Source organism: Myotis yumanensis, unplaced genomic scaffold (assembly GCF_028538775.1).
Source record: "Myotis yumanensis isolate MYYU_CA2020_CCGP unplaced genomic scaffold, mMyoYum1.0.hap1 SCAF_3, whole genome shotgun sequence".
Classification (NCBI taxonomy): domain Eukaryota; kingdom Metazoa; phylum Chordata; class Mammalia; order Chiroptera; family Vespertilionidae; genus Myotis; species Myotis yumanensis.
This window is the reverse complement of record NW_027223754.1, coordinates 164246115-164270820: the sequence shown is the minus strand read 5'-3', so window position 1 is coordinate 164270820 and position 24706 is coordinate 164246115. Positions and strand designations below refer to the sequence as shown.

The 24706-nt window shown below is 41.1% G+C and overlaps 1 protein-coding gene and 1 non-coding gene across 2 annotated transcripts in view; both read left to right on the top strand.

Moving 5' to 3' along the window:
- The window catches only part of DIP2B (disco interacting protein 2 homolog B), a 226716-nt gene that overhangs the window by 184452 nt on the left and 17558 nt on the right, over window positions 1-24706 (top strand). The window contains exons 20-30 of the mRNA XM_070410244.1: window positions 1676-1756; window positions 4302-4429; window positions 6124-6238; window positions 8599-8800; window positions 13978-14087; window positions 14224-14304; window positions 17652-17775; window positions 19095-19216; window positions 20667-20778; window positions 23994-24103; window positions 24556-24686. Of these exons, the coding sequence (XP_070266345.1) occupies window positions 1676-1756; window positions 4302-4429; window positions 6124-6238; window positions 8599-8800; window positions 13978-14087; window positions 14224-14304; window positions 17652-17775; window positions 19095-19216; window positions 20667-20778; window positions 23994-24103; window positions 24556-24686 (1316 nt within the window). The remainder of the gene's footprint in view (window positions 1-1675; window positions 1757-4301; window positions 4430-6123; window positions 6239-8598; window positions 8801-13977; window positions 14088-14223; window positions 14305-17651; window positions 17776-19094; window positions 19217-20666; window positions 20779-23993; window positions 24104-24555; window positions 24687-24706) is intronic.
- Window positions 20292-20459, top strand: LOC139007949 (U1 spliceosomal RNA). Its single transcript, XR_011471072.1, has one exon. It is a non-coding gene; the product is annotated as a U1 spliceosomal RNA (small nuclear RNA).

Genomic DNA, 24706 nt, shown 5'->3' with positions numbered 1-24706 from the left:
CCTGAAAACTTTTTAGCACCTATGGTAAGCAGAGAGCTAATTTTCCATTGCCCCCACTTATTAGCTGTTTGATTTGAGGCAGATGAAACTTTCTGTGTCCTACATTCCCATCTGTAAAATGGAAATAATAATCCTGTTTCATAAGATTGCCTTGAGGATTAACTATAAAACAGCTGGTCCTGTGGCTGGCACAATAATAAGCATAATAAATGTTAGCTCTTATTATAATTGTTCTCTATATATTTTTTAAAAATCTTAAAAATTAAAGAGAAAACACCAGTCAAATAGAGCAAATAAACAGGAGACAGGAACAAGCTATTTGTAAAATACAAATGACCAATAAACAAAGGAAAGAAAATCCATCCATATTACTAATAAAGAAATACAGTGTAAATATCAGTGGGATATCTTTGTTTTTTGTCTGTTTGTTTGTTTGTTTTTGCCTACCAGATTGGCAAAGTTTGGAAAAATTGATAAGGTGTAGTATGAGTTAGAGTACAGGAAAAACAGACATTCTCATATATTATTGGGGGAATGTAACTGATATAACAGTTTTGTAAAGATAGTCTGTTAAAATTGAAAAGATTTGTGCTTCTTATTCCAATGCACAAAAATGTGTATAGGAGTATTCAGTATAGCACTGCTTGTAATAGTGAAAAATTAGTTGGCCTACACAGCTATACAGACTGGTTACTTTCTGATAACTGCTAATTCTAATAGTTTCCTGAGTACTCACTCTGGACCAGCCACTGTGCTGATGTCTGCAAATCTGTTTACATTCCCTTAATCTTTACTGTAAGCTTGTGTGTGAGAGGCATTGGGAATTTCATTTTATGGCAAAAGAAACAGAGGTTTAGGAACGTCCAGGAACTTGCCCAAGATCCACATTATTAGTAAGTGGCAGAGCCAGGTATTGACTTACATTTGACTCCAACGGCTATGCCACGCTGTCCTCTGTGCAATGGTATTTTACAGAACTATTGTACAAAGGGAGCCATATAGACTATTACCAACTTCTAAAGGTATCCAAGATATGTTATGTGAAAAGGCAAGTTGCAAAGCAGTATATGTCATATGATCCCTTTAAAAAAAATTTCTTAATAATATAAAAAAAATACAGAGAGATGAACAATAAATTGTAAATGATTGTTATCTCTTAAGGGGGGTAATATTCCTGTATTCACTATTTACATAATATTAGTATGTGTTACTTGTTGTATGTAACTAAAAAAAAACAACAACAACAAAAAACAAACAAACAAACAAACAAACAAAAACACTTAAAGACTTGAAAAACCAAAACAGCCTAGCCAGGTAACTCAAGTAGTTCTGTTAGTTAGTGTATCTTCACATACAAGAAGCAACCAATGAATGCATAAATAAGTGGAACAACAAATCAATGTCTATCTGTCTCTTCTCCTCCCCTCCCTTCCCTTCCTATTCTCTCTCTGTTTTCCTCCTTCTCTCCCTCCTTCTTTCTCTTCCCCTCTTTCTCTCACAAACCAATTAAAACAAATACATATTTTTTGCAAGAGAAAATACCAAACTTAATATATGCACAAGTATGGGAACCCTGCATACATGAAAGGCAGAGATCCCACATGCATGAGAGGTTCTTAAATACATTTTTAAATTAAAATCTCAGATTGTCACTTTATTTTTTTCTGTGTTTTAGGTAATTCCAGTGAATTCTGCAGGCTCTCCTGTTGGGGATGTGCCATTCATCCGATCAGGATTGCTGGGGTTTGTAGGGCCCGTAAGTGATGTTTTCATGTTTGTTTTGATGCATCTTATTCAAATATTTGGACTTTGATCCACAGAACAGAACAAATTCTGATTAATCCAAGAGTGTTATAGGGCCGCTTACTTATATTTAAAGCATTTTCTATACGAATGTAATAAATGCGTTAAAGTTTATTGTTTCTGTTACCCAAGTTCATTGACTCCTCCAAATTGAGACTTTTTTTTTTTATTTTCAAAACTCTTTTTACTTACTCTTGCTACCCTTCTTTGATTTGATTAACACGTTAAGCGCCCAGCCTGGTTTGTCTTCCAGACGGAAAGTATAGTGTCAGTCACCGGTGACTAACATGGGGCTTAATGTGTTAATATGCGTCAATAAGTTATAAGTGTGCTGTTTGCTTTAATAGCAAAGGGAAACCATAATAAATAGTGTACAAAGCATTTTCATACAGATTATCAGCAATAGAACTTGTATAATAGTAAATTCTTTGAATGAAAGCAATTTGTTTTCCAGCACATGGTATTTAGAGTCACTGGGTTTGTAGAGACAATTAGGACCTGAAACTTGTTTTCAAAGAGCTTATAGCTAGTTTCATGAGCCAGCAAGGAAGGCTTTGCATGACATAATGGGAAGTTTGGATTTTACTTTATAAGTAATAGTTATTCCTTATCATAGTTAGGCCCATATACCTCCTTCTGTCTCTAATTACCTCCTTACTCTCGCTTCTCTTCTTTATGGTTTAAGTTATATAAGAAAAGATATAATTTTTTAAAAATATATTTTATTGATTTTTTACAGAGAGGAAGGGAGAGGGATAGAGAGTTAGAAACATCGATGAGAGAGAAACATCAATCAGCTGCCTCCTGCACACCTCCTACTGGGGATGTGCCCGCAACCAAGGTACATGCCCTTGACCGGAATCGAACCTGGGACCACTCAGTCCGCAGGCCGACGCTCTATCCACTGAGCCAAACCGGTCAGGGCAAAGATATAATTTTATTATAGTTCTTTCCCAATATTCATGGGGAATGGTGGGGGGAAGGGAATACCTCTAAGAGAATCATTCTTCTAGAAAGAGAAGTCTACACCTATTGTCTTGACTTCCTCACTCAGCACCGAGAAGTTCTTTTTTTTTTTAATATATCTTTATTGATTTCAGAGAGGAAGGGAGAGGGAAATAGTTAGAAACATCAATGATGAGAGAGAATCATTGATTGGCTGCCTCCTGCACGTCCCCTATTGGGGATTGAGCCCACAACCCGGGCATGTGCCCTTGGCAGGAATCAAACCTGGGACCCTTCAGTCTGTAGGCCGATGCTCCACCCACTGAGCGAAACCAGCCAGGGCAGCACCAAGAAGTTCTCAAGGACCTAGATCCTTGTAGCTTACCTCTGCACTGTTGACGTCCAAGATGGAGCTCCAGCCATCACACCTGCCTTCCAGGAAGCAGGAGAGAGGAAAGGGTACAGTCCTATTCTCTTGTAAGGAAGATTCCCTGAAGCTGCTGACAACACTTCCACTTATTAAAACTATTTTTATCTCTTCCTATTGTTCTCAACTAGCCAAGTGGCCCACCTAGCTGCAAGGGAGGGTGAAGTGCCATCCTTACTTTGATCAGCTGTGCCCAGCTAAAAATTCTGATAGTGTGAAAGAAATGAAGAAACGGATGTAGGAGACCAGTGCCTCTCTCATTTTCTTTATTTCCACCTTAGCATTTTCACACTGTGTTGGAAATGCATGGTTCTCTTCTGTTTTCTGAGACGGACCAGTGACTTCTTGAGACTGGAGGTTATGTCATACTTACATACCCGGTCAGTGTATGGCTCTGCATTGTGCCCAGTCAGCCAGTGAGGGATGTTCACATGGAGATGACAACTAGATAGTGAATATAAGTAAATTTTACAAGAAATTTAGGAATTCTGTAGTGAATGGAAAAAGTTAATTTATTGCAAGTGGGTCTGGGGAATTATTGATAATAATATTAAATAACAAATAAAATTATTTAGGCAGTGGTGCTTTTAGGGCATTAACAGCATCCTTTCCTGCAGCTCTGTCATCTTACTGCAGAGGACAAACTCCTGCAGTCTTCCTTTGACCTTTCCTTATTAGCCTGTTTGTGATCTTGCCAGATGGAAAAAGCATCACCCTTATAAACTTGAAACAGTCATTCTAACATCAAAACTATTTTTATCTCTTCCTAATTCCAGTATTAATTGACAACATTTTTATTCTCTGCATCCATCCCATGAATAGTTACAGAAAATAAATTAATACATAATCATGACTGGGAAAATAAACTATGCTTGTATGCCATCCTAGTTGCTTTCTTATAAGAATAAATATGAATAGATTCTCTTAAGACCCCATTAATTGTAAGATACCACAGGTTTTTTCCCACTGATTTCCAAGATGCTGTGATGTGAAATATTTTCTCAGAATCCATAAAGTTTGGTATTGTTTCTTATATTTTTCATGAGATTTATTTCAAGGCAGAAGTAAAATGTTTGTTTTACTATTTAAATTATGGAAATCAAAGTAAATCACTATTATCTTTCAGGGCAGCTTGGTGTTTGTGGTTGGAAAAATGGACGGGTTACTCATGGTTAGTGGTCGAAGACATAATGCTGATGACATTGTTGCTACCGGATTGGCTGTGGAATCAATAAAGACTGTTTATAGAGGAAGGTGAGTAGTGCAAAGTTCAAATGTTAACATTTTCAGTAGAATCTAAATATATCAGGTGATTTGATTGTATTCTGTAGATTCTCTTTCAAGTGATTGGGTTATTTTGGGTTAAGCCTAGCAGAAACCAAGCTTTGAATATTTGTCTTAAAATGTCTGGTTCTTTGGCTGTAATTGAGAGAAATAAGACATAATGATATCCTTGTGTTTCAGTTTTTAATTGTCACTATTTGTTGAGGACTGAGGAGGATTCTAAAATGTTGGACTTCCTACATTCCTTCAATACAGAAGTAGTCCCATTCAGTCTAATTGAGAAAGATGCTACTTTGTAGGAGTTTTACATCTAAGAATTGTTTCTCTTACTCATCTCTAATTTATTATATCATTTTAACACAGAGGTTGGCATAGCACTTAAGGACCAATTTCAAATTCCATGGCTGAAGTCAATTAGATACCTTTTTTTCTTTGCTTATTAATTGAAGGAAAGATTTTTGGTACATATTTGAATAATGGATGTCCTGTTCGGTTGTTTACAATCATGGTTATATGTTTTAAAGCAATCTTGGTGTCCCTTTAGTATTTGAAGAGGAAAAAGGAATTAAACCAATAGAAATGTGTAGTTTTTGTCATGGTGTAGCTTCCTATGAGATGTAAACTCTGTGGGGCACTAGACCTGACTTTGGTCACAGCTATACCCATAACACTCAGCAGAGCACCTGGCACACAGAGGGTGTTCAGTAAATATGTGTGGATGAAAGGAAGGAAGGGAGACGGTCAGGTGTGTGGGTATTCAGTTCTTCAATGACTTCCCATTATTTCATGCATTCATTCTACAGCTGTTTATTGGGTGCCCACTGTATGCCACTGTTCTTGATGTTCACAATGTGGTGTTGAACAAAACAGGCCTTGTGAAGCCACATTCTCATTGGGGGAAACAGACGGTAACCACATAGGGAAATAGAGATGATGACAAATGCTATGCAGAAAAAAAAAGAGGGTGGGGGTGTGCTTGCCAGTTCTATTAGGTGGTCTGGGAATGCCTTACTAGTAAGGCACGTTTGAGCGGAGACCTCTCTTAAAACACCCCTCCCCTTGGCCTGCCAGGTCCTCTGTGACCACCTGGCCTGGCTCTGACCTCTCCCCACCGCTCTCTGCTTCACCACTCTGCTTCAGGCACACTGGCCTTCTTGCTGTTCTTCAAACCTGCCAAGCTCGTTCCTACCTCAGAACCTTTTCGCTTTCCGTTCCTTCTGCCAGGAAACCTCTTCCTCCAGACCTCCGCGTGGCTCGCGTCCTCACTTCATTCAGGTCTCTGCTCCAGTGTCCACTCCTCAGGAAAGCACTCCCCAGCCACCTGCCTTCATAGTACACCACTCCACCCCCTCACCCTGCCTCAGTTTTCTCCTAGTGTATATGACAACATGACATTATATTTGTTTGTTCTGTCTCTCTGATATGCAAACTCCATGAAGACAGGGCCTTTGTCTTATTTATCACTGTGTCCCAACATTCACAACAGTGGTGCTTAATACGTGTTTTTTGAGTCCTCGTTTTGATAGTAATGATTGTACATTTTCTTGCTAAACTACTCATTCTTGGCTAGTGTGGTGGGGATGTCCCTTCTGTATTCCAACTGAGCAAAGTAAACAGGGCTGGCTGTGAAGGGAGTCCTGATGTGTTTGATCTGTCTCTCTTAGAATTGCTGTGTTTTCTGTGTCTGTATTTTATGATGAGCGCATTGTGGTGGTTGCGGAACAAAGACCTGATGCTTCCGAGGAAGATAGTTTCCAGTGGATGAGCCGGGTGCTGCAGGTGAGCTTTGTTGTCAAAGGTGGCAGCAACCAGTGCCTGACATTTTCTTTGGTGGACTAGTTCTACTACCTTATTTTTTTCTTGCCAATCACTACTTAAATATGCTGGGTGCTATTAACAAAACTAGATAGTTAATACCTTTTCTCCTTGTGGACCACATAGTATTTTTCTGCTCAGGTTGCCAAAAAGAATTGAATTAACTTGCCTCAGCAAATTCTTTCACTTTTTTGTTCCGAAGTGTTTACAACCCATAAAAATTTTAACCGTCCATATGTGGAACACATCTTCGGCAGTAATCAATCCACTTGTCAACAGCTACAGTCTTACTACATGTTAAAAGTGGTGTGTAGAGTGCAAGGGATCCAAATAAATATAGGGTGTTGTTCTTACTTTGAAAGGGCTTTATTGTGAAGTTAGAGATTTGGGTGACATAAACCACTAGGGAAAGGGAAAGATTTGGTTTCAGTATAAGGGATATGTTTCTAGAGGGGGCAGGCTAGAGTGATGAAAGGAGCTTACTTGTCTTCATTTGAATGCCAGCTCCACTCCCTACCACATATATGCCTTTAAGCAAATTACTTAACCTCAGGGAGCCTATTTCCTAATCTATAAAGCGGGCATAAAATTATTTATATTACAGAGCTATTAGGAGGATTAATTGATAGTAATTTGATAATTAATTGAAGCATTTAGTGCCCGCATTCAGTAAATGATGACTAAATGACATTTCCTTTTACTCTCTGTCCCCTCACTTGTCTTCATTTTTCTACTTAGTATTCATCACCATACTAGAGGCCCGATGCACGAATTCAGGGGTCCCTCGGCCTGGCCTGTGGGATCGGGCCAAAACCGGCACTCCGGCATCCCCCAAGGGTCCCGGATTGTGATAGGACACAGGCCAGGCCGAGGGACCCCACTGGTGCATGATCAGGGCCGGGGAGGGCTCCAGGGCTCTGGCCCGTCTCGCATCTAGGATAGGATAAGTATGTTTATATTTATTGTTTTCTACATCCACTATATTATAAGCCCCATGAAGGCCAAGACTTTATCTCTTTTGTTCCCTGCTCAGTCCCCAGAACCTGTTAGCTATGCCAGCACATCATCATAGTAGGCTTAGTAAGTGTTGGTTGGGTAATGAAAGGTCTAAAGAAAACATGGCCTGTCCTGGCCATAGCAACTTATATGTCATTGGGAGTGTTCCCAACATCCATAACTGGTCAGCTTGGCCGTTTGGATTTATTAATTGCCAGTGTAGTTGTAATGTTGTAGAAATGATGCAATCGTGGCATGAATGATAGGGCTAGGTGACTTTTAAGATTTCTTCCTATTCTCGGGGTCTGTGATTCTGAATTATCAGCTGGCAAAACATAGGCTATTTGTAGTGGAAATCAGGGAAAGAAAGGATATCTACTGAAGATACACTAAACAGAAAAGACTGTGAAGAAGGTGGGCCTGGGCTGATCTATGAAAGGTGGCTAAGAACCAGACTTGCAAAGAGGGTATTTCTTATACTGTTCATATTTTCAAACACATAAACTGCTTATTTCATTCACAGTGAACTTTGGGGCATAATGGTTTAATCTTGTAGTGAATTATGTTTTTTCCTGTCACAGGAAACTGAAATTCCCCAAGATATTTGTTGCTTTTTTGGAAAGCAGCTATAGGAGTAAAATGCTATGCTAATTCAAATTCTTGTAAAAGTCATTTGGGGTCTGATTTGCGCATGAAATAAAAGGGCATTATTTTTGCAGTCTCTGTAGCTTCGCAGCTTGGAGCACTTGGATTCGTAGTAGAACAGTAAGGGTACCATATGTCCTGGTAGGTAGAGCCCAGTGGTGGTTAATTCCAGGTCTATATGTAATAAAGTAAATACCTAACTAAGGACGGTAGTCAGTAGACACCTTACCAAAAGGTGTGTTCAGTAGGAAATCAAGGCTACATGCAGTAATACATTTGTTAACTTTCTGTAACTCTGAGATACCGGAGACTTAGGAACTCTGCCAGACTTTCCACTTGTTGCGGTTGATAAGGAGGGTAGTTGGAGGAGTATTGATTTTTAAGTTTATTCTTTTGCCCTTTTAAGTTGTTTAAAACAACCAAAACACATTACTAGGTTTTTCACATTATCACTCAACATATTGAGGCTTGCAAGTCAATGTTTACCTCTGCCCTTTTAGATAGTATCTTGCCCTTCTGTTGACTTCTACCATCATTGAACGGATTAGGTAACTTTAGACATATGGGATCTTAATAATCTTCCAGATTCCAGAGCTAGAATAGAATGTATAGAGAAAGAAAATTCTAGAATTGAATAACGAATTTTGTAAAATTAATCTCACGGAATATTTCTCTTTTTCCAGGCAATTGATAGCATTCATCAAGTGGGGGTTTATTGTCTTGCTCTGGTGCCTGCCAATACATTGCCAAAAACTCCACTAGGAGGAATCCACATATCTCAAACAAAACAGCTCTTTCTGGAAGGATCTCTACATCCGTGCAATATCCTCATGTGCCCACATACATGCGTGACCAATTTGCCAAAACCCCGGCAAAAGCAACCAGGTAATGCGCTGGCTTTGAAGATGTAATGGTGAGATTGTAAATTCAAGAAGCTGAGTTTTCCCCCCATGATTCTTTCTCTAAAATCAGACTTTACAAAAGTTAGTAACGAGAATAGTTATCATCAGACTGAAAGCAGGGAGGGCTGAGACCCTGCAGGACGGCTTCTCTTGCTCCCTGTCGGCTCCCTCCCCTAAGTAATTCTTAGTAGTGTTCCTCCTTTCCCCGGGTTGTGAGGCACGGAGTCAAGACACTCAGAATCCCACTTAGGAAGCAGAATAAAGCAAGTCTTACAGGGAGGTTTTAATAAGATAGCTAGTATTTATTGAGTGCCTACTAAAAACCAAATATTAGCTAATTTTTATGTTTTACAAATGTGATCCTAAACCTCTGTGCTCAGCTATGGAAAGTAAAGTTCAGGAAAGTTAAGAATTGTGCCCAAAGTCAGATAGTGGCAGAGGTGAGCGTCACACTAATTGACTCTAAAATCCATGCTCTGAATTGCTAAATCACACTGCCTTTCTGTTGGGACTCTCTTACCCAGAGTCATCCCTCATTCCTTTTAGCTTTAGGTGTCTGATCTGGGCCTGTAACAGCTCTGAGGGGAAAAGTGTTTAATTCTGAAACTTTCTGAATTGTAAGCACAGGTAAATAGCATGTTTGGCATTTGCCATATTCCTTTGACTTCAAAACGCAAATAAGAGTATATGAATTGCCATATGGGAAAGAAAAACAAAACAGTCAATTTCCCCCTTTTGCCTAATTTCTGAGCAGACGTAGGTTATAGCACTGAGTTAGGAGGCTAAAGGCAGGAGTAATTGATTGATGGTCAGTCATGTTAAACTGTCAGTTCAATCCAACATGAAATCATTAAGTTTTATTGATGCTTTTTCATTTCATTGAGAAGTCAATGAGAGGCTCCTGGTTTCCTGGAGGCCTTAAAACATGAGAGCCCAAAACTAGCCTTTACAGATCCTGCTGCCGCCACACGCACGATGTACACCAGCACATCAGCCTCCATCTGTGCTGGGAAGAGAAGGTAGCAGTGGGAAGATAGGGAAGGGACAGGGAAGCGTGGTATTTAATTGTATGTCTGTAAGACCACTTTTACTAAAAAGTAAACATGAATGCTCAGTAACAAAATACAAGTACGCCTCTGACTCTCTAGGTGTTTTTATCACAATATTAAAATGTTAACATGCTCTGCAATAGTTATTACATCAGGGTTCTTGTGGCTAAGATCATATATCACAGCCGTTTATCCAGATGTTATTGTCAGCTCACCAACTAACCTCATCTTAGTAACAGTGTGTGTAGAGCTAAAGTATATATGACATTTATTAGTTTCTGCTAGTGGAAATAAGAGTTTAAGGAGGCTAATATTCTAAAGGACAATTAAAACCAAGAAGTTTGTATGTTAGTAATTAAGAAATGTATAAAAAGTATACATTTATTACCTGCCTAAGTATCTGACAGATGTATAAAATACACAATCATTCTCCATCTCAAATCCTGTTACACTGAAGTCCTACAGTCATTTGTCATGTGAGTAAAATTCTATTTAAATTGCATTTAATCTAGAATTCCTTTAACAAAACATTTGTGTCATAATAGATGCTTAAAATGTGCTACTTAGAGACACAGGAGCTGCCTAAAAACATTGCTTTTGCTAGCCAGATTTCACCTAATTTTATTAAATGATAAAACCTATTTCAGAAATATATTCCTAAGCCCACATGGGCATAACATCCACCTGTCTTCTGGAAGAAAGCATTAGGTTTGGCTCTGTGTTTTGCTGTCTGTTGTGATTACCTGCTAAGATCTAAGTGGGATATATATGGGTCAGACCAAAGCAGTTTGGAAATCATGGGATAGGTGAGTTGGAGATGACGTGGGGATCGCATGACAGGTTGGGGTTCAAGAAGAATACAGAGAGTTGAGATGGGTAAAAAGAGGGAAAGGAAGATGGAATGAGTGTTAAGGCAGTGGTGGGGGGGCGGGAATCTCATTGAGAGACCTATCTGTTGGAGCTATTGTCTAAAGAATGGGAATGTGTTAGGACTGATTTGGGCTGCAAGTTTCCGAAAAACATAACCGCAACTTAAACAGGAGACAGGTTTATCTCTTTCTAAGGTAAAGGAAAGGCAGAGCTAGGCAGTCCAGGACTAGGATGGCAGCTCCTCAGTCGTTGTGATTCCAGTTTCCCACCTCTCTGCTCTGGTCTTACATCAGCCAACTATTACTGTAGCTGTGCTGCATACCACATAACCCTAATGCTCAGCGGCTTAAATAAGAAGCATTTGTTTTTCACTCATGGGATGTGGAGCTGTGGGCTGGGATCAGCTGGCTGGCCTTGGCTTCAAGCTGTAAGTTGGGTTAGAGTCATTCCATGTGTCTCCTCATCATGGGACCAGCAACTACCTGGGCCATATTTTTGTCAGAGCAAATGGCAAAAGCAAGAAGGCAAGCCACATCACACAAGCATCTTTAAAACTTGTGTTTATGGCCTGTCTTCTAACATTTCATTGTCCCAAACAAATCAGACCAACCCAGAGTCAGTGGAACAGAGAGGTAGACTCCTCCCATGGAGTCACAGCACGGACAGGAAGGGCTGCGAGAAAATAACGGTCTGCCACAGCCATCCCTAGGCTTCCTGACCTCCAGCCGTCCTTCCTGTGTTCTAGCCAGCAGGTGGGAGGAAAAGGCAAAGAAGGGAATACCCGCCCCCTTTAAGCATATTTTCTAGAAATTGCATATATCATTTCCTCTTATATATTATTATCCAGTACTAAAGAATATAGTCTTTATTCCAGGCGACAAACTGGCGGCCTGTTTTTAAGGCAAAGGAGGAGAGTAGACATTGGGGTTGATGACTAGTGGTCTTTGCCACAGGAAATGTACAGAGTTTTGTGGGCAAATAAGGCATATTTACAGGTACAGCAAAATGTCAGCAATTAGCCTCCTAGATGCTCCTGCTTTCAGTTACTTTTTACTTTCTGTGACCCATGGGCTCAAGAAATGTACATAGTAGGATCTGAAGAAATTGCTGCTGAATTATTTTTGTTTTAAGTTAACTCTGAAAATTTTACTTTTTAAAAATGTCACACTTTTATTATATTACATGTGAATACAGGATTGGGCAACTAACACAGTCAAATTTGCAGGGCCCTGCCTATAGAAAAACCTCTCCAACATGATATCTGTAACTTATTATGCAGTTTCTTAGGAAGGAATTTTGCATATTATACTTAAAATTGCAGTAAGGCACTTCTGTAAACAAAGTGTTCAGCACTCCATAGACGCAGACAGTGGGGTGGTGAGGGGCAGGGGCAGAGGCAGGGGGGGCTGGAGGGGGTCAATGGGGGAAACAGGGGCCTATGTAATACTTTCAACAATAAAGATTTAAAAGAAAAAGTGTTCAGCACTCAGAGTTTTGGGGTACTTTACACTTTTTGAATTTTTTTATTCAATTTAAATTTTTAAATGTTTTATTTGAAGTAATTTCACACAAAAATTGCCAAATAATGCAAAGAATTCCCTGTATCCTTTACCCAGCTTTTCCAAATATTTTAAAGTGCTTCTATGATTTAAGTGATTTTTTTTCCAACTGCTTCAATATATTCAAGAGCAACAGATTTTGGCAATAAAAGATATTTAATATTAATCTAAGCATAGCATCACCATTAATCAAAACTCAACTGACAATACATTTTGTTATCTTTTAGCCATTTTCTTAGTTTGATTCAGTAGAGTCTTAATCTTTAAGTGACCAACCCACCAAGAAAGGCATAAAGAACACTAGCACCTTTTTCTTAAAAGAGGGCGGGGGGCGGGGGGCGGGGGGGGAGTTCTCCCTTTTTATTTATTAATTTTTTAAAATTTTTAAATTGATTTTTAGAGAGAGAGGAGAGTGATAGAGATAGAAACATAGATGAGGAACATAATCGATTGATGGCTGCCTTCTACATGCCCCCTATGGGGATCAAGCTTGCAACCCGGGCATGTGCCCTGACTGGAAATGGAGCTGGTGACCTCTTGGTTCATGGGCTGACACTTAACCACTGAGCCACACCTGCCAGGCTCTCTTTTTACTTTGAAGTGTCAAACCTACGGAAAAGTTGAAAGAATAGTATAATGGTCACCCGATTACCATCTTCTAGATTAACCAATTGTTACCATTTTTTAGTGAACTCTTTGAAAGTGGATCGCAGACATCATGGCCCTTCACCCCTAAGTATTTCAGCAATGTATCTCCAAAGAACAAAAACATTCTCCCAAAATTTTCCTAATCAACCATTATCCTATTAATAAATTTAACCTTAATATAATGCTTTCATCTAATAGTACACAGTCCATAATCAGATTTCTCCACTTGCTTGTTATAGCTGATTTTTTTAAGATCCAGTATCCCGCGAAGGTCACGAATTGCCTTTGGGTGACATGTTCTTGTTGTTGTTGTTGTTGTTGTTGTTTGTTTGTTTTATCTTTAAATTCTTTACTAGTTAAGGTATTACAAATGTGTCCTCATCCCCTTCCCCCCCATTAACCCCCATCCTTCCCCCCCGCCCCCCATGCTCTCATCCCCCTGTTGTCCATGTCCATTGGTTTGGCTTATATGCATGCATACAAGTCCTTTGTGGGTGACATGTTCTTTAATTTGGAAGTTCCCAGCCATATTTTGTCTTCAAGATGTGGACGTTTTTGAGGAGTCCAGGCTAGCTGTCTTATAGATATCCCGTAATCTAGTTGTTATTCACTCTCAGTAAAGCATTTCTGATGTTCCGGATGAACTAACTCACTCTCAGTTCTCGTAGAAAGCAGATTTCTTTCCAGATCAGATATTCATTACTGATAAACTCGCTTTTAGGGTTGTGTTGTGATTGGAGCATTTGCAACCGTCACCTCCTCAGAGTAAAAACTTCCCTATACCCACCTGCTCTCCTCCGTCCCCCCAATTCCCCAATTCCTGTGGGCCTATTTTGTTTTGTACTTATTTGTCTATGTGCTTAGTAGTTGCCTTTCCCCACTAGAATTCAAGTTCTTCGTCTTGTTTGCTCCTGTGTTCCCAGTCCCTAGGAGAATGCTCAATTATTTGAACCAGTTTTGGTTGGTCTAAAAGTATATTGTAGCCTGTAACTTGAATTACCATCTCCATAGCTGAATTTTGCCTTTGCTTACAGGTGTAGGCCCTGCTTCTGTGATGGTTGGGAATCTGGTTGCTGGAAAACGCATAGCACAAGCTGCAGGAAGGGATCTCGGGCAAATTGAAGAGAATGATTTAGTGAGGAAGGTAAGTTTCCAGAAGTGCTGATTTTTACAAACAGGTCAGGGACCAAACTTGAACTTCACATAGCAGATGGAAGGTGTGTTATCCAACTTTTCAAAGGTTGCTGAACCTGATTCTTTTTTCTGCTTTGTGACTTTAGCACCAATTTCTGGCAGAGATATTACAGTGGCGAGCCCAGGCAACCCCTGACCATGTACTCTTCATGCTGTTAAATGCAAAGGTATGAAAACTTCATTTTTATATCAAACCAGGTGAATGTTGTGGGAGTATCTTAGGCACTTTTGATCTCTTTCATCAGAAAATGTCTGTTGCCAACTCTGAGGAAAGAGTTACTGCTTTCTCCTTGTTTTGACATATGAGGATAAGTTGTGCAATCATTCAAGGTTGAAATGAGACCTCCTGCAGTGTTATTTAATACTGTCTTTTCTTGTGTTACAATCAAGTCATCTTTTTTCAGTTCTATGAGGAATGGTGGGGCCAACAATGCAATTACATATATCTATAGATATATGGAATGCATTATGTCACATAATTTTTTACCCAGTTTGACTTTTAATTCTTTGATTTCTGCCAGGAAGAAAGTGACTTTAGATCAGCATTTTTAAAACAGTTATTTTTGGTACATAATTAAGTAATTTATTGTTGACAGATAAAAAGCAAATTGAAAATTATTTGAATGCATTTAACTACTGCTTTCTAATGATGGTTCACCAGATTATTGTATTCAGAGGACGGGAGAGGGGAAGAGAGATAGAAATATCAGTGAGAAACATTGATTGATTGCCTCCTGCACGCCCCCTACTGGGGATCAAGCCCAAAACCCGGGCTTATGCCCTGACCAGGAATCAAACTGGTGACCTCTTTGTGCATAGGACCATGCTCAGTCCACTTTGCCACACCAGCTGGACAGAGACCACATTTTCACTTAGACAGCCTCTGGAAGATAGTATGATATGATGCCTTTTTAAAACAATTATTTATGCATGTATTTGTTAATCCTCACCCTAAGATATGTTTTTTGTTTTGTTTTGTTTTTAATATATTTTTATTGATTTTTAGAGAAGAAGAGAGAGGGCTAGAAACATCAATGATGAGAGAGAATCATTGACAGGCTGCCTCCTGCATGCCCCCTACTGGGGATCAAGTCCGCAACCCAGGCATGTGCCCCCGGCCAGAATTGAACCCGGAACCCTTCAGTCTGCAGGCCGACGCTCTATACAGTGAGCCAAACCGGCTAGGGCAGATATGTTTTTTTTAAGCAATTAAAATTAATATGTTTATTTAACCAAATATCTCCCAAATATTATCAACTCAACATGTCAATATAAAAATTATTAATTATATATTTAACATGTATATGTGAAATCTTCTAGGTCTATGTGTATTTTTAAACTTAGAGTACTTTTTCATTCAAATGCTAAATTTGCACCAGAAATATTTGGCCTATATTTACATATCCTACAATTGGTAGTTGAAAAAGTAGATTAATGCCCAAGTTATTCCAAACATACTTAAAAGTGTTTCAATAACTGAGTCAAGTTTCACCGAGGATATGTTTTTATTGGTTTTAGAGAGAGAGAGAGAGAGAGAGGAAGGGAGAGAGAGAAACATCAATAGGTTGCCTCCCATACACACCCCGACTGGGGATTAGCCTGCAACTGGGGCATGTGCCCTGACTGGGATTGAACCCACAACCCTTCTGTGCACAGGACGACACTCCAACCAACCAGGCTACACTAGCCAGGGCAGATATGATACCTTTTTTAAAATGTTTCTTGTGAATTTATATAATAGTGGTTACATCTTGTATTTATCTATAGTTTCCAAATTTTCTATATGGAACACGTCCCTATTTTATATTACTGAAATTAAAAATATGTTATTTTTAAAAGAAACTATTCAGCCCTAACTGGTTTGGTTCAGTGGATGGAGTGTCAGCCTGCGGACTGAAGGGTCCTGGGTTCAAATCTGGTCAAGGGCACATGCCGGGTTTCGGGCTTGATCCCCAGTGGGGGGTGTGTAGGAGGCAGCCGATCAATGATTCTCTCATCCTGGTTCATAGGTTGACGCTCAACCACTGAGCCACAGTAGCCGGGCTGCTTTATATTTTATGCACTTTCCCATTTGTGGGAAATTTTTCCAAGGGAAAGGAGTTTAAAAAGCCCAGGCTAGTGAAACTTGAATCTATTATAATAAAAGCGTAATATGCAAATTGACCAAATAACTGAACAGCTGAATGACCTTCTGGATGACCACACTATGACATGCACTGGTACCAGGCCAGCCAAGGTGGTTGTGATGCGATTGGTCAGGGGGGCCCCGCCATCGCCCCACAATCACCCTGCAGAGGGCGGCCCAGGCCACCCGCCGATGGGACAGTTCGGGGGCGGGGGCGAGGGCGAGGGCGAGGGCGGGGGCGAGGGCGAGGGCGAGGGCGAGGGCGGGGGAGGCCCTCCACATGGTGATCAATCTCGGAGCCCCGGCCAAGTGGGCGGGGCCTCCTTCTGCTGGGCGATCGATAGTAGAGCCCTGCAGTTGATCGCCTCAAAGAGGGAGGCCCAGGCTATCCAGCTGGCAGCGCTTCGGCAGGTGGGCAGGGCCTCCCTCTGCAGGATGATCAATCTGGGGGCCCTGTGATCCATCGCCCCGCCCCACCGAGGGAGGCCCAGGCCACCAGCCAGCGACGCTCTGGCAGGTGTGTGGGGCCGGCCAGCGATTGCCCTGCAGAGGGAGACCCAGGCCAGCCAAGCGATCGCACCCCACACCTGTCACCTGCAGAGGGAGGTGACTGGTGGCGGGGGAGGGGGGCAGCAGCAGAGCACAGATGGCAAGCAGTGGCAACGGCGGGGGTGGGGCCAGCTGCCAGCAGCCGGGGGAAGGAAAGACCCAATAGGCCCTGATTGCAGGCCAGGCCTAGGGACCCTACCCACGGGGTCCCAGATTGTGAGAGGGTGCAGGCAGGGCTGAGGGACAGCCCTCTGCCCCCCACCCCACCACCCCCCTTGCACAAGTTTTGTGCACCAGGCCTCTAGTTGATAATAAGAATATTTATGAAGACCCCAGGGGAAATTATTCTCAGGATCAGTAATAGTTGGCCATCTTCTAATCTGCTAATCTTTATTAGTAGCTAGTAACACTAATTGGTTTTGTTTTGTTTACATCTTTGCTGTTAGAAACTCAATCAAATATGTGCTTAATGCCCAGCAAATGCACATGACCACATGGCCAGCATTGATTGTCCTGCCCTCAACCTACTTAGCAGTCCCTTTATTGTCCCTTTACTCTTATTTCCTCATTTAAATAAAAACAATCCCTGTGTATTTCTAAAGCTATTTTGAGCAAGAAAGACTGTAATACATATGTTTGATTTAAGTTAATGTTGATATTCCCTAAATACCTTTAGACATTGAAAAAGAATGTCCTTTGGCACCAGAGGGATTTTCACTGGAATTGATAAATAGCTAAAAACAATCTACCATGGCACAAGTCTTTTAGGTATAATATCAAATTGGCTATACTTGTTACTGTTTTATTTTCTTAATGATCTATATTTCCTCCTGTTTAAAGGGCACGACTGTGTGCACAGCCAGCTGCCTCCAGCTTCACAAGCGAGCAGAGAGGATTGCGTCAGTTCTCGGTGATAAGGGACATCTAAATGCAGGCGACAATGTGGTGTTGCTCTATCCACCTGGTAAGTGTTGAGTTGGGAGACTGCACCTAGGATCCATTACTAGGCTACAGGCTAAGAGGACAGGAACTCAGGGCCCCCCGCATGACCATGTAGGCTGTGCACCTCCCGACTTCCGAAGTAAGTCCCTTGCACACGGGCTAAGATGCGAGTTAATGTAGTGAGGCAGCATGATGGCTCTGCTGGGACTGGGTCTTCTGTATTTACTCTCTATTTTCATTCTCTAGCATAGTGCCTGGCACTGTGGTAACTACTGAATGAATGAATGAATGAATGAAGACTTCCTGACTTTTGAGATGCTTTGTTTGTAGGAATGTTGAGAAATGGGACCATTTTACCCAGTTTCCAAAAGAAAGTTGTCCATGAACTCTTTTGACTTTAAGTTGTTCATATCGTAATTGATGTGTATTATATTCCTCTTTTATTGCTGTTTTCATCTTCCATGCTCTAATTTAATTCAACAACCTTCTCCTCACAGAGGGACTCTGAATTATTTGATGACAGTTAGATGTAAATACTCAAAATTTTAGGTGAAATATGTGAGTTGTCTCTTTCTTTATTCTTCTTCCACCTAACCCACTCATATATCCATCCTTCTTTGGTCTTTTATTTCATTTTGCTTTGTGATTACTATGCCATTATATTTACATCGATAGGAAGATTTCTTAGGTCAGCTGGTAAAGGAATCCTTCCTATGGTGTTCCTGTCTTACTGTCTTCCATCGACCAGTTTATTATGACATGGTGATGGAGCAGAACACTTTCTGAGGAGGCCACCCGCTAAGCCCTGATATTGCAGAGTCTTCTTCATATTACCTCCCTAAAACTTGTACCCACTGATGGAGCCACGTGTTAGAAATTAAATTGCTCTTCACCTGGGGTGGCCTTCTACAGATTTAGAGAAAACTCGTGTGTTCCTCATCTCTCCTTTTCCCTTTCTCTTATTTACCAAGTTCAACATCCCTAATTTCTGCAGTTAATTCTCCTAAGTGACATCAAGTAATGAAACCAAAACACTTTCTTAGGGTATCTTTCAAGAGTTTTCTTTACTTCTGGCTTCCTTTCTTCTTATTGATTCTTGTCTTCTCTCTCTCTCTCTCTCTCTCTCTCTCTCTCTCTCTCTCTCTCTCTTTAAGTTGTTTTATGTGCTTTCTCCTTCCCCTTCTATTCCTTCTCAGTTTTAAAAATTTCTTCTGCTAGTGTCTCTGTTATGTTATAGTCTGAATAACCCATTTGACACATGATTTAATGAACTAGTTTGGGAAGGTGTGCCTGTTAGTTTCACAGTGATGCTAGGCAGCTAAGCAACTGACTGTCTTGCAGGCATCGAGTTAATCGCTGCATTCTATGGCTGCCTGTATGCGGGGTGCGTTCCTGTGACTGTCCGGCCTCCTCATGCTCAGAACCTTACCGCCACATTGCCCACCGTCCGCATGATTGTTGATGTGAGTACCAGGTTTACCTTGTCCTCATCTCATAAAATCCTGATTTAGACAACTAAGGATTCTTACTAATTCTCCAGTTCTATTAGTCAGAAAGTCAAATCTTTCTCCTAAAAACAGCTTATTTTTTCTTAATCTGACCAAATTGACCAGTGTTATTCAGTGGAAGAGTATGGGAAAGTGGTTATTGATGAGATACAGAATTATGTGCATTATCATGAACATTAAAGAGGTAAAACTATCATAGTAACTCTCTTGTTTTTCCCCTTTTTTATTTTTATTGATTGATTGATTTGAGGGAGAGAAAGAAACATCAATTTGTTGTTCTACTTATTTATGCATTCATTGGTTGATCCCTTCTTTTAAAAAAATGTTCTGGTTTTTTTTCTGTACAATAACCAAGGTAATTTTATTTGCCAAACTGAATTCTCCCCAGTGTTAGATCACTTTTATTTTGCTTAATTTTATAAATTCAGTATGTATCCAGCATAGTTTTTAAAAAGTGTCCAGAGCTTGCTCTGGAAGTGACAGAAGCTTCTGCAGAATATGAGAATTGAAGAAAATAAGATAAATCTTTATTGCATCATGTCCTAATGTCCTTTAAAGCAAAGAGTTACAAAATTCCAATTTATGTAACACTTGCTTAAGAACTGCTGCTCTGTCAGCAGTTGGAGCTTGCAGCATAAAACCTGTGTTCACCACAGATGATTTTATTACAAAGTTCAGTTCAACAAAATGCCCTTGTCATATTCTGCAAGGCAGGCCGGAGCAGCAGGGAGGGAAGTTTCCTCCCATTGACACGGTTTATGGGGAGGCCAGTCGTTTTGTGTTTGTGTGTGTGGGTGAGCAGCAGTTTCTGTGAGAGCACAGAGTCCCTCAAATTCAGCATATGTTCTAGGTCTAGTTAGTTTTACCAACCATTCACCAAACTGTCACAAACACCAACTCCTTTCCTGAGCACTACAATTCCATGTTTTTATTTTATTTTGGTCTTCATGAAACCCAGAGAGTGCAGGATCCATACTGAGATTGTAACTATGGAACACCCCCTGAGAATCACTACTGTGAACAACACTGTATACTTACCTGGCAGGGGAGATGCCATGATCGCGAAGGTGGTTTTCCCAGGGCGAGGCTTATCCGTTGCACCCAGATGTGCAGTTTCCCCAGATGTGGGAAACGCGACTGCATGATTTGTGGTAGTGGGCATTTAAACAAACAAACAAACAACAAAAACTTGTGCGTGAACAAGTCCATCACTCTGAATTACACATCACCAGAGGACAGATGTAAGGGGAAGCACTGACCTCCGCTGTCCTGTGTGTGTATGTTTAAAACACTGATGTGCCCTGTCCAGTGTGGTGTGTGAGTTGCTCTTAGCAGCAGCCAACGTCTCTGGTGCTACATGTGGGCTAAGCCTCCTGGTGCTTATTTCTGTTCATTTGTTTTCTAGGTCAGCAAAGCCGCCTGCATTCTCACCACGCAGATGCTAATGAGGTTACTGAAGTCGAGAGAGGCAGCTGCAACTGTGGATGTGAAAACCTGGCCAACCATCATTGACACAGGTGAAGGGGAGATTCCTCTAGAGTTGAAGGAACAAGAGCATTTACTCCCTGAAAGTTCCTCGATTCTTATGCCAAAGATGTTTACGTAGCTCTTACATCACAACACGTTCCCTCTGATAAGACAGACAAAACTTAATACCCTGTCAGCTTGCCTTACCAAAAGGCTGGATACTCTAACAGCCAGACCCAGAGAAGCACATCACAACATGCTAAGGCCCCTCAAGACAGTATGTTGCTGTTACTCTAGGCATCATCAAATGTTGGGTAGGTTTTTATGCTGGATATGACCATGTACATGTAGGGCCATGTAAAACACTTGAGATCTGATACAGTCTTGATCTAGATGTGATATAGTAGAAACAGCATTGGACTAGGAGTCAGAAGACCTGGTTGTAGTTCAAACTTTAGTATTATCCTATATAATAAAAGGCTAATATGCAAATCGACCGAACAGTGGAATGACCGGTCACTATGACACACAATGCAGGAGCTGCCCCCTGAGGTCAGTGCGCTCCCACAGGGGGAGCACCACTCAGCCAGAAGCTGGGCTCACGGCTGGCAAGCACAGTGGTGGTGGCGGGAGCCTTTCCTGCCTCCTCAGCAGCACTAATGATGTCCAACTGATGGGAGCGGGCCTAAGCTGTCAGTCAGATATCTCCCGAGGGCTCCTGGACTGCGAGAGGGTGCAGGCCAGGCTGAGGGAACACCCCCCCGCCCCACCACTGAGTGCACAAATTTCGTGTACTGGGCTTCTAGTTCTCTATATAATCTTGTCTGAGATTACCCTTTTCTAAAATACTATCTGCCCTTGCCTGATTCACATACTTAGTGAGAATATCGAATGCAATATGATATGAAAGTTCTTTGAAAACCATAAAGTTTGCATGAATGTTAAACGGCATTTCTACTAAAGGAGGGAATAAGACGCATGGCCACCTGGAGAATGGTGGGATAGGGGAGAATGTGAGTTATGGAGTTTGGCAAACAGGGTTTAAGTCCTAATACTCTGTTCCTCTCTGAGTATCACCAGTAACTTGGGCAAAACCATCTATACGATGGGGGTTGTAATAACTACTTTGTGGTGTTTTAAAGATTAAACTGACATAATGTAAAGCACTTCACACATAATCATAACATCTTTAGTTGAGCCCTAACTATGTGTCAGATATCTAACATGTATAACCTAATTTTATCCTTGCACCAACCCTAATAAAGTGATGCAATTTGTATCCTCATCTTACAAATAGGAAAACTGAGGCACAGGGAGGTTAAGTGGTAGCACTGACATACCCAGTCAGTTTGGCTCCATTTCCAGCCTCTTAACCATGAATTTCCTCCCTACCCTGCTTTCAGTAAGTACCACATGGTATCCACCTCAGGAACATTTATATGGGTTTAGATGCAGGGATGACATGTTTGTGGTTATTGTGTGCCAGATGCTAAACTAGATTTTTTTTGCATTTGTAACTTAAGGACATAAGCACAGTCATCCGGTATAGTAGCCTAATATGCTAAGTGTCCGATTGGTAGGTTAGCTTGCTGCTGGGGTCCGGCCGATTGGAACTGGGCGAGATGGGCCAGACATGCCCTGGAGCCCTCTCACAGTCCCTCCCTGGCCCTGATCGTGCACCGATGGGGTCCCTCAGCCTGGCCTGTGCCCTGTCACAATCCGGGACCCCTCAGGCCATGTCAGAGAGCCAGTTTCGGCCGATCCCCCCAGGCCAGGCCAAGGGACCCCACTGGTGCATGAATCCGTGCACTGGACCTCAAGTATATAATAAATGTGTTGGTGTTAATGATGCAGATAGATGTACTGTGGTTATTGGACTCATTCACATTTCAGGAAGACCTGAAATATGGACTGTGATTCAGCCATGAGAATATATATATTTTTTATTGATTTTCGAGAGGAACGGAGAAGGAGATAGAAATATCAATGATGAGAGAGAATCATTCATTGGCTGCCTCCTGTACGCCCCCTACTAGGGATTGAGCCCGCAGCCTTGACATGTGCCCTGACCAGGAATCAAACCTGTGACCTATTGGTTCATGAGTCAACACTCAACCACTGAGCAACACTGGCTGGGTCACGAAGGGTTCTTTCTTTTCTAGGAAGGTTTCTTTAGGCACATAAATGCCCCTCTCATACACAAAGGTGGGTTGAAGGTGATAGAGAAGGTCTTTGGTTTGACCAGAGATGGGTACCCAGTAATAAAGAGATTTAAAAGTCAGAGTCAGGCCCAGCTGGTGTGGCTCAGTGGTTGAGTGTCAATCCTTGAACTAGGAGGCCACTGTTTGATTCCTGGTTAGGGCACATGTCTGAGTGGCAGGCTCGATCCCCAGTAGGGGGCGTGCAGGAGGCAGCCGATTGATGATTCTCCCTCATTGATGTTTCTCTCCCTCTTCCTTCTTCTTTCTGAAAATCAATATATATATATATATTTTTTTTTTTAAGTCAGAGTCAGAATTGTTTCTTGATCCAGAAAGCCAAAGGAGCCATTGAAGAGACATTGTTGGGCCTTGGTTTTGACATATTTATAAAGCAAATTTTGGGGGGAAAGGAACGAGTATATAAATAAATGAGAAAGGAACTCAATTCCTAATTCTAGATTATAATTTTTAAAAACCTACCAAGTTAATTTGTAGAAGAATAACTTTTAAAGCAGTCCATGACTAATATAACATGTACTTAAACTGTAAGTAATGAACTTTAACTTGAAACCAGCATGATAATAATAAGTTATTTGAGCATTTTAGTCAGTTATTTTCAAATTGCTTTGTGTGAATTAACTTCCCAACAATTCTATGAGAGTAGGTATTAATACCTTTTAGAGATGAGGTAACAGACACAAAGATGTTAAATAACCAAGGTCAAATCACTGAAAAATGGCAGAGCTGGGATTTGAATGCCAGCAGTACGCTTTCTTAGTTTTCAACTACAGTACTATGTTATTATGCCCCTCACTTACCTTCTAGTAAATACATTTGCCTGATACAGATTTGCTTGTTTATACTGCCTAGCAGTGCCCTTAACTCCAGCCCACGTCTAGGAGTGACACACATAAGCTGCTTGGTTAAATACGAGAAGCCTAAGCTTTCCCAAATCCCAGAAGCTAAATTTGGCCATCACAAGGCCACAGAAAACCAGTAAAAGAGCAACGGTTTTCATGTTCCAACATCTGTGATTGAAATCAGATTTTTTCTTTTCCTTGCAGATGATTTACCCAGGAAGAAGTTGCCTCAGTTGTATAAACCACCCACTCCTGAGATGTTGGCGTATCTTGACTTTAGTGTCTCCACAACGGGCATGCTTACAGGAGTGAAGGTAGAGTAGTCTGTGTATATTCACTCACTCACTGGATGCTGGTCAAATGCCAGGCCTGCAGAAAATAGAGATGACCACTGCCCAGGGACTTCAGCTGTAGAGGCCAGCTGGTTGTACCAGAGAGGGTAGGCGGAGGATCAAGGGTCCCTGCTATATTTAAATAAGAGCATCGGCTCTTCCGGAATAAGTTATCCCAAAGAATTTGTGTTATGCCATGTTCTGAACCTAGCATTGAAGCTACAGATAATAAGAGTTATAGTTAAAGACAGTATGAAATTACAGATTCATATTTCATAAAACTCAGAGTTGACTAATGAACAGAAATTTGTTACCTGAAGTGAGAGTAAGCTTTAGAACCAATGAAAAATATACATCATTTTGAGGAGTTTGGGGGACTCGAAGCTGCCTGTGGGATGCCTGTTCCATCCTGTGCCATGTTCCTTGCTTTCCAGATGTCCCACTCGGCAGTCAATGCTCTCTGCAGAGCCATCAAGCTCCAGTGTGAATTGTATTCTTCTCGGCAGATCGCCATCTGCCTTGACCCTTACTGTGGACTTGGCTTTGCACTCTGGTGTCTCTGCAGGTAGGAATGGAAAAGCAAAG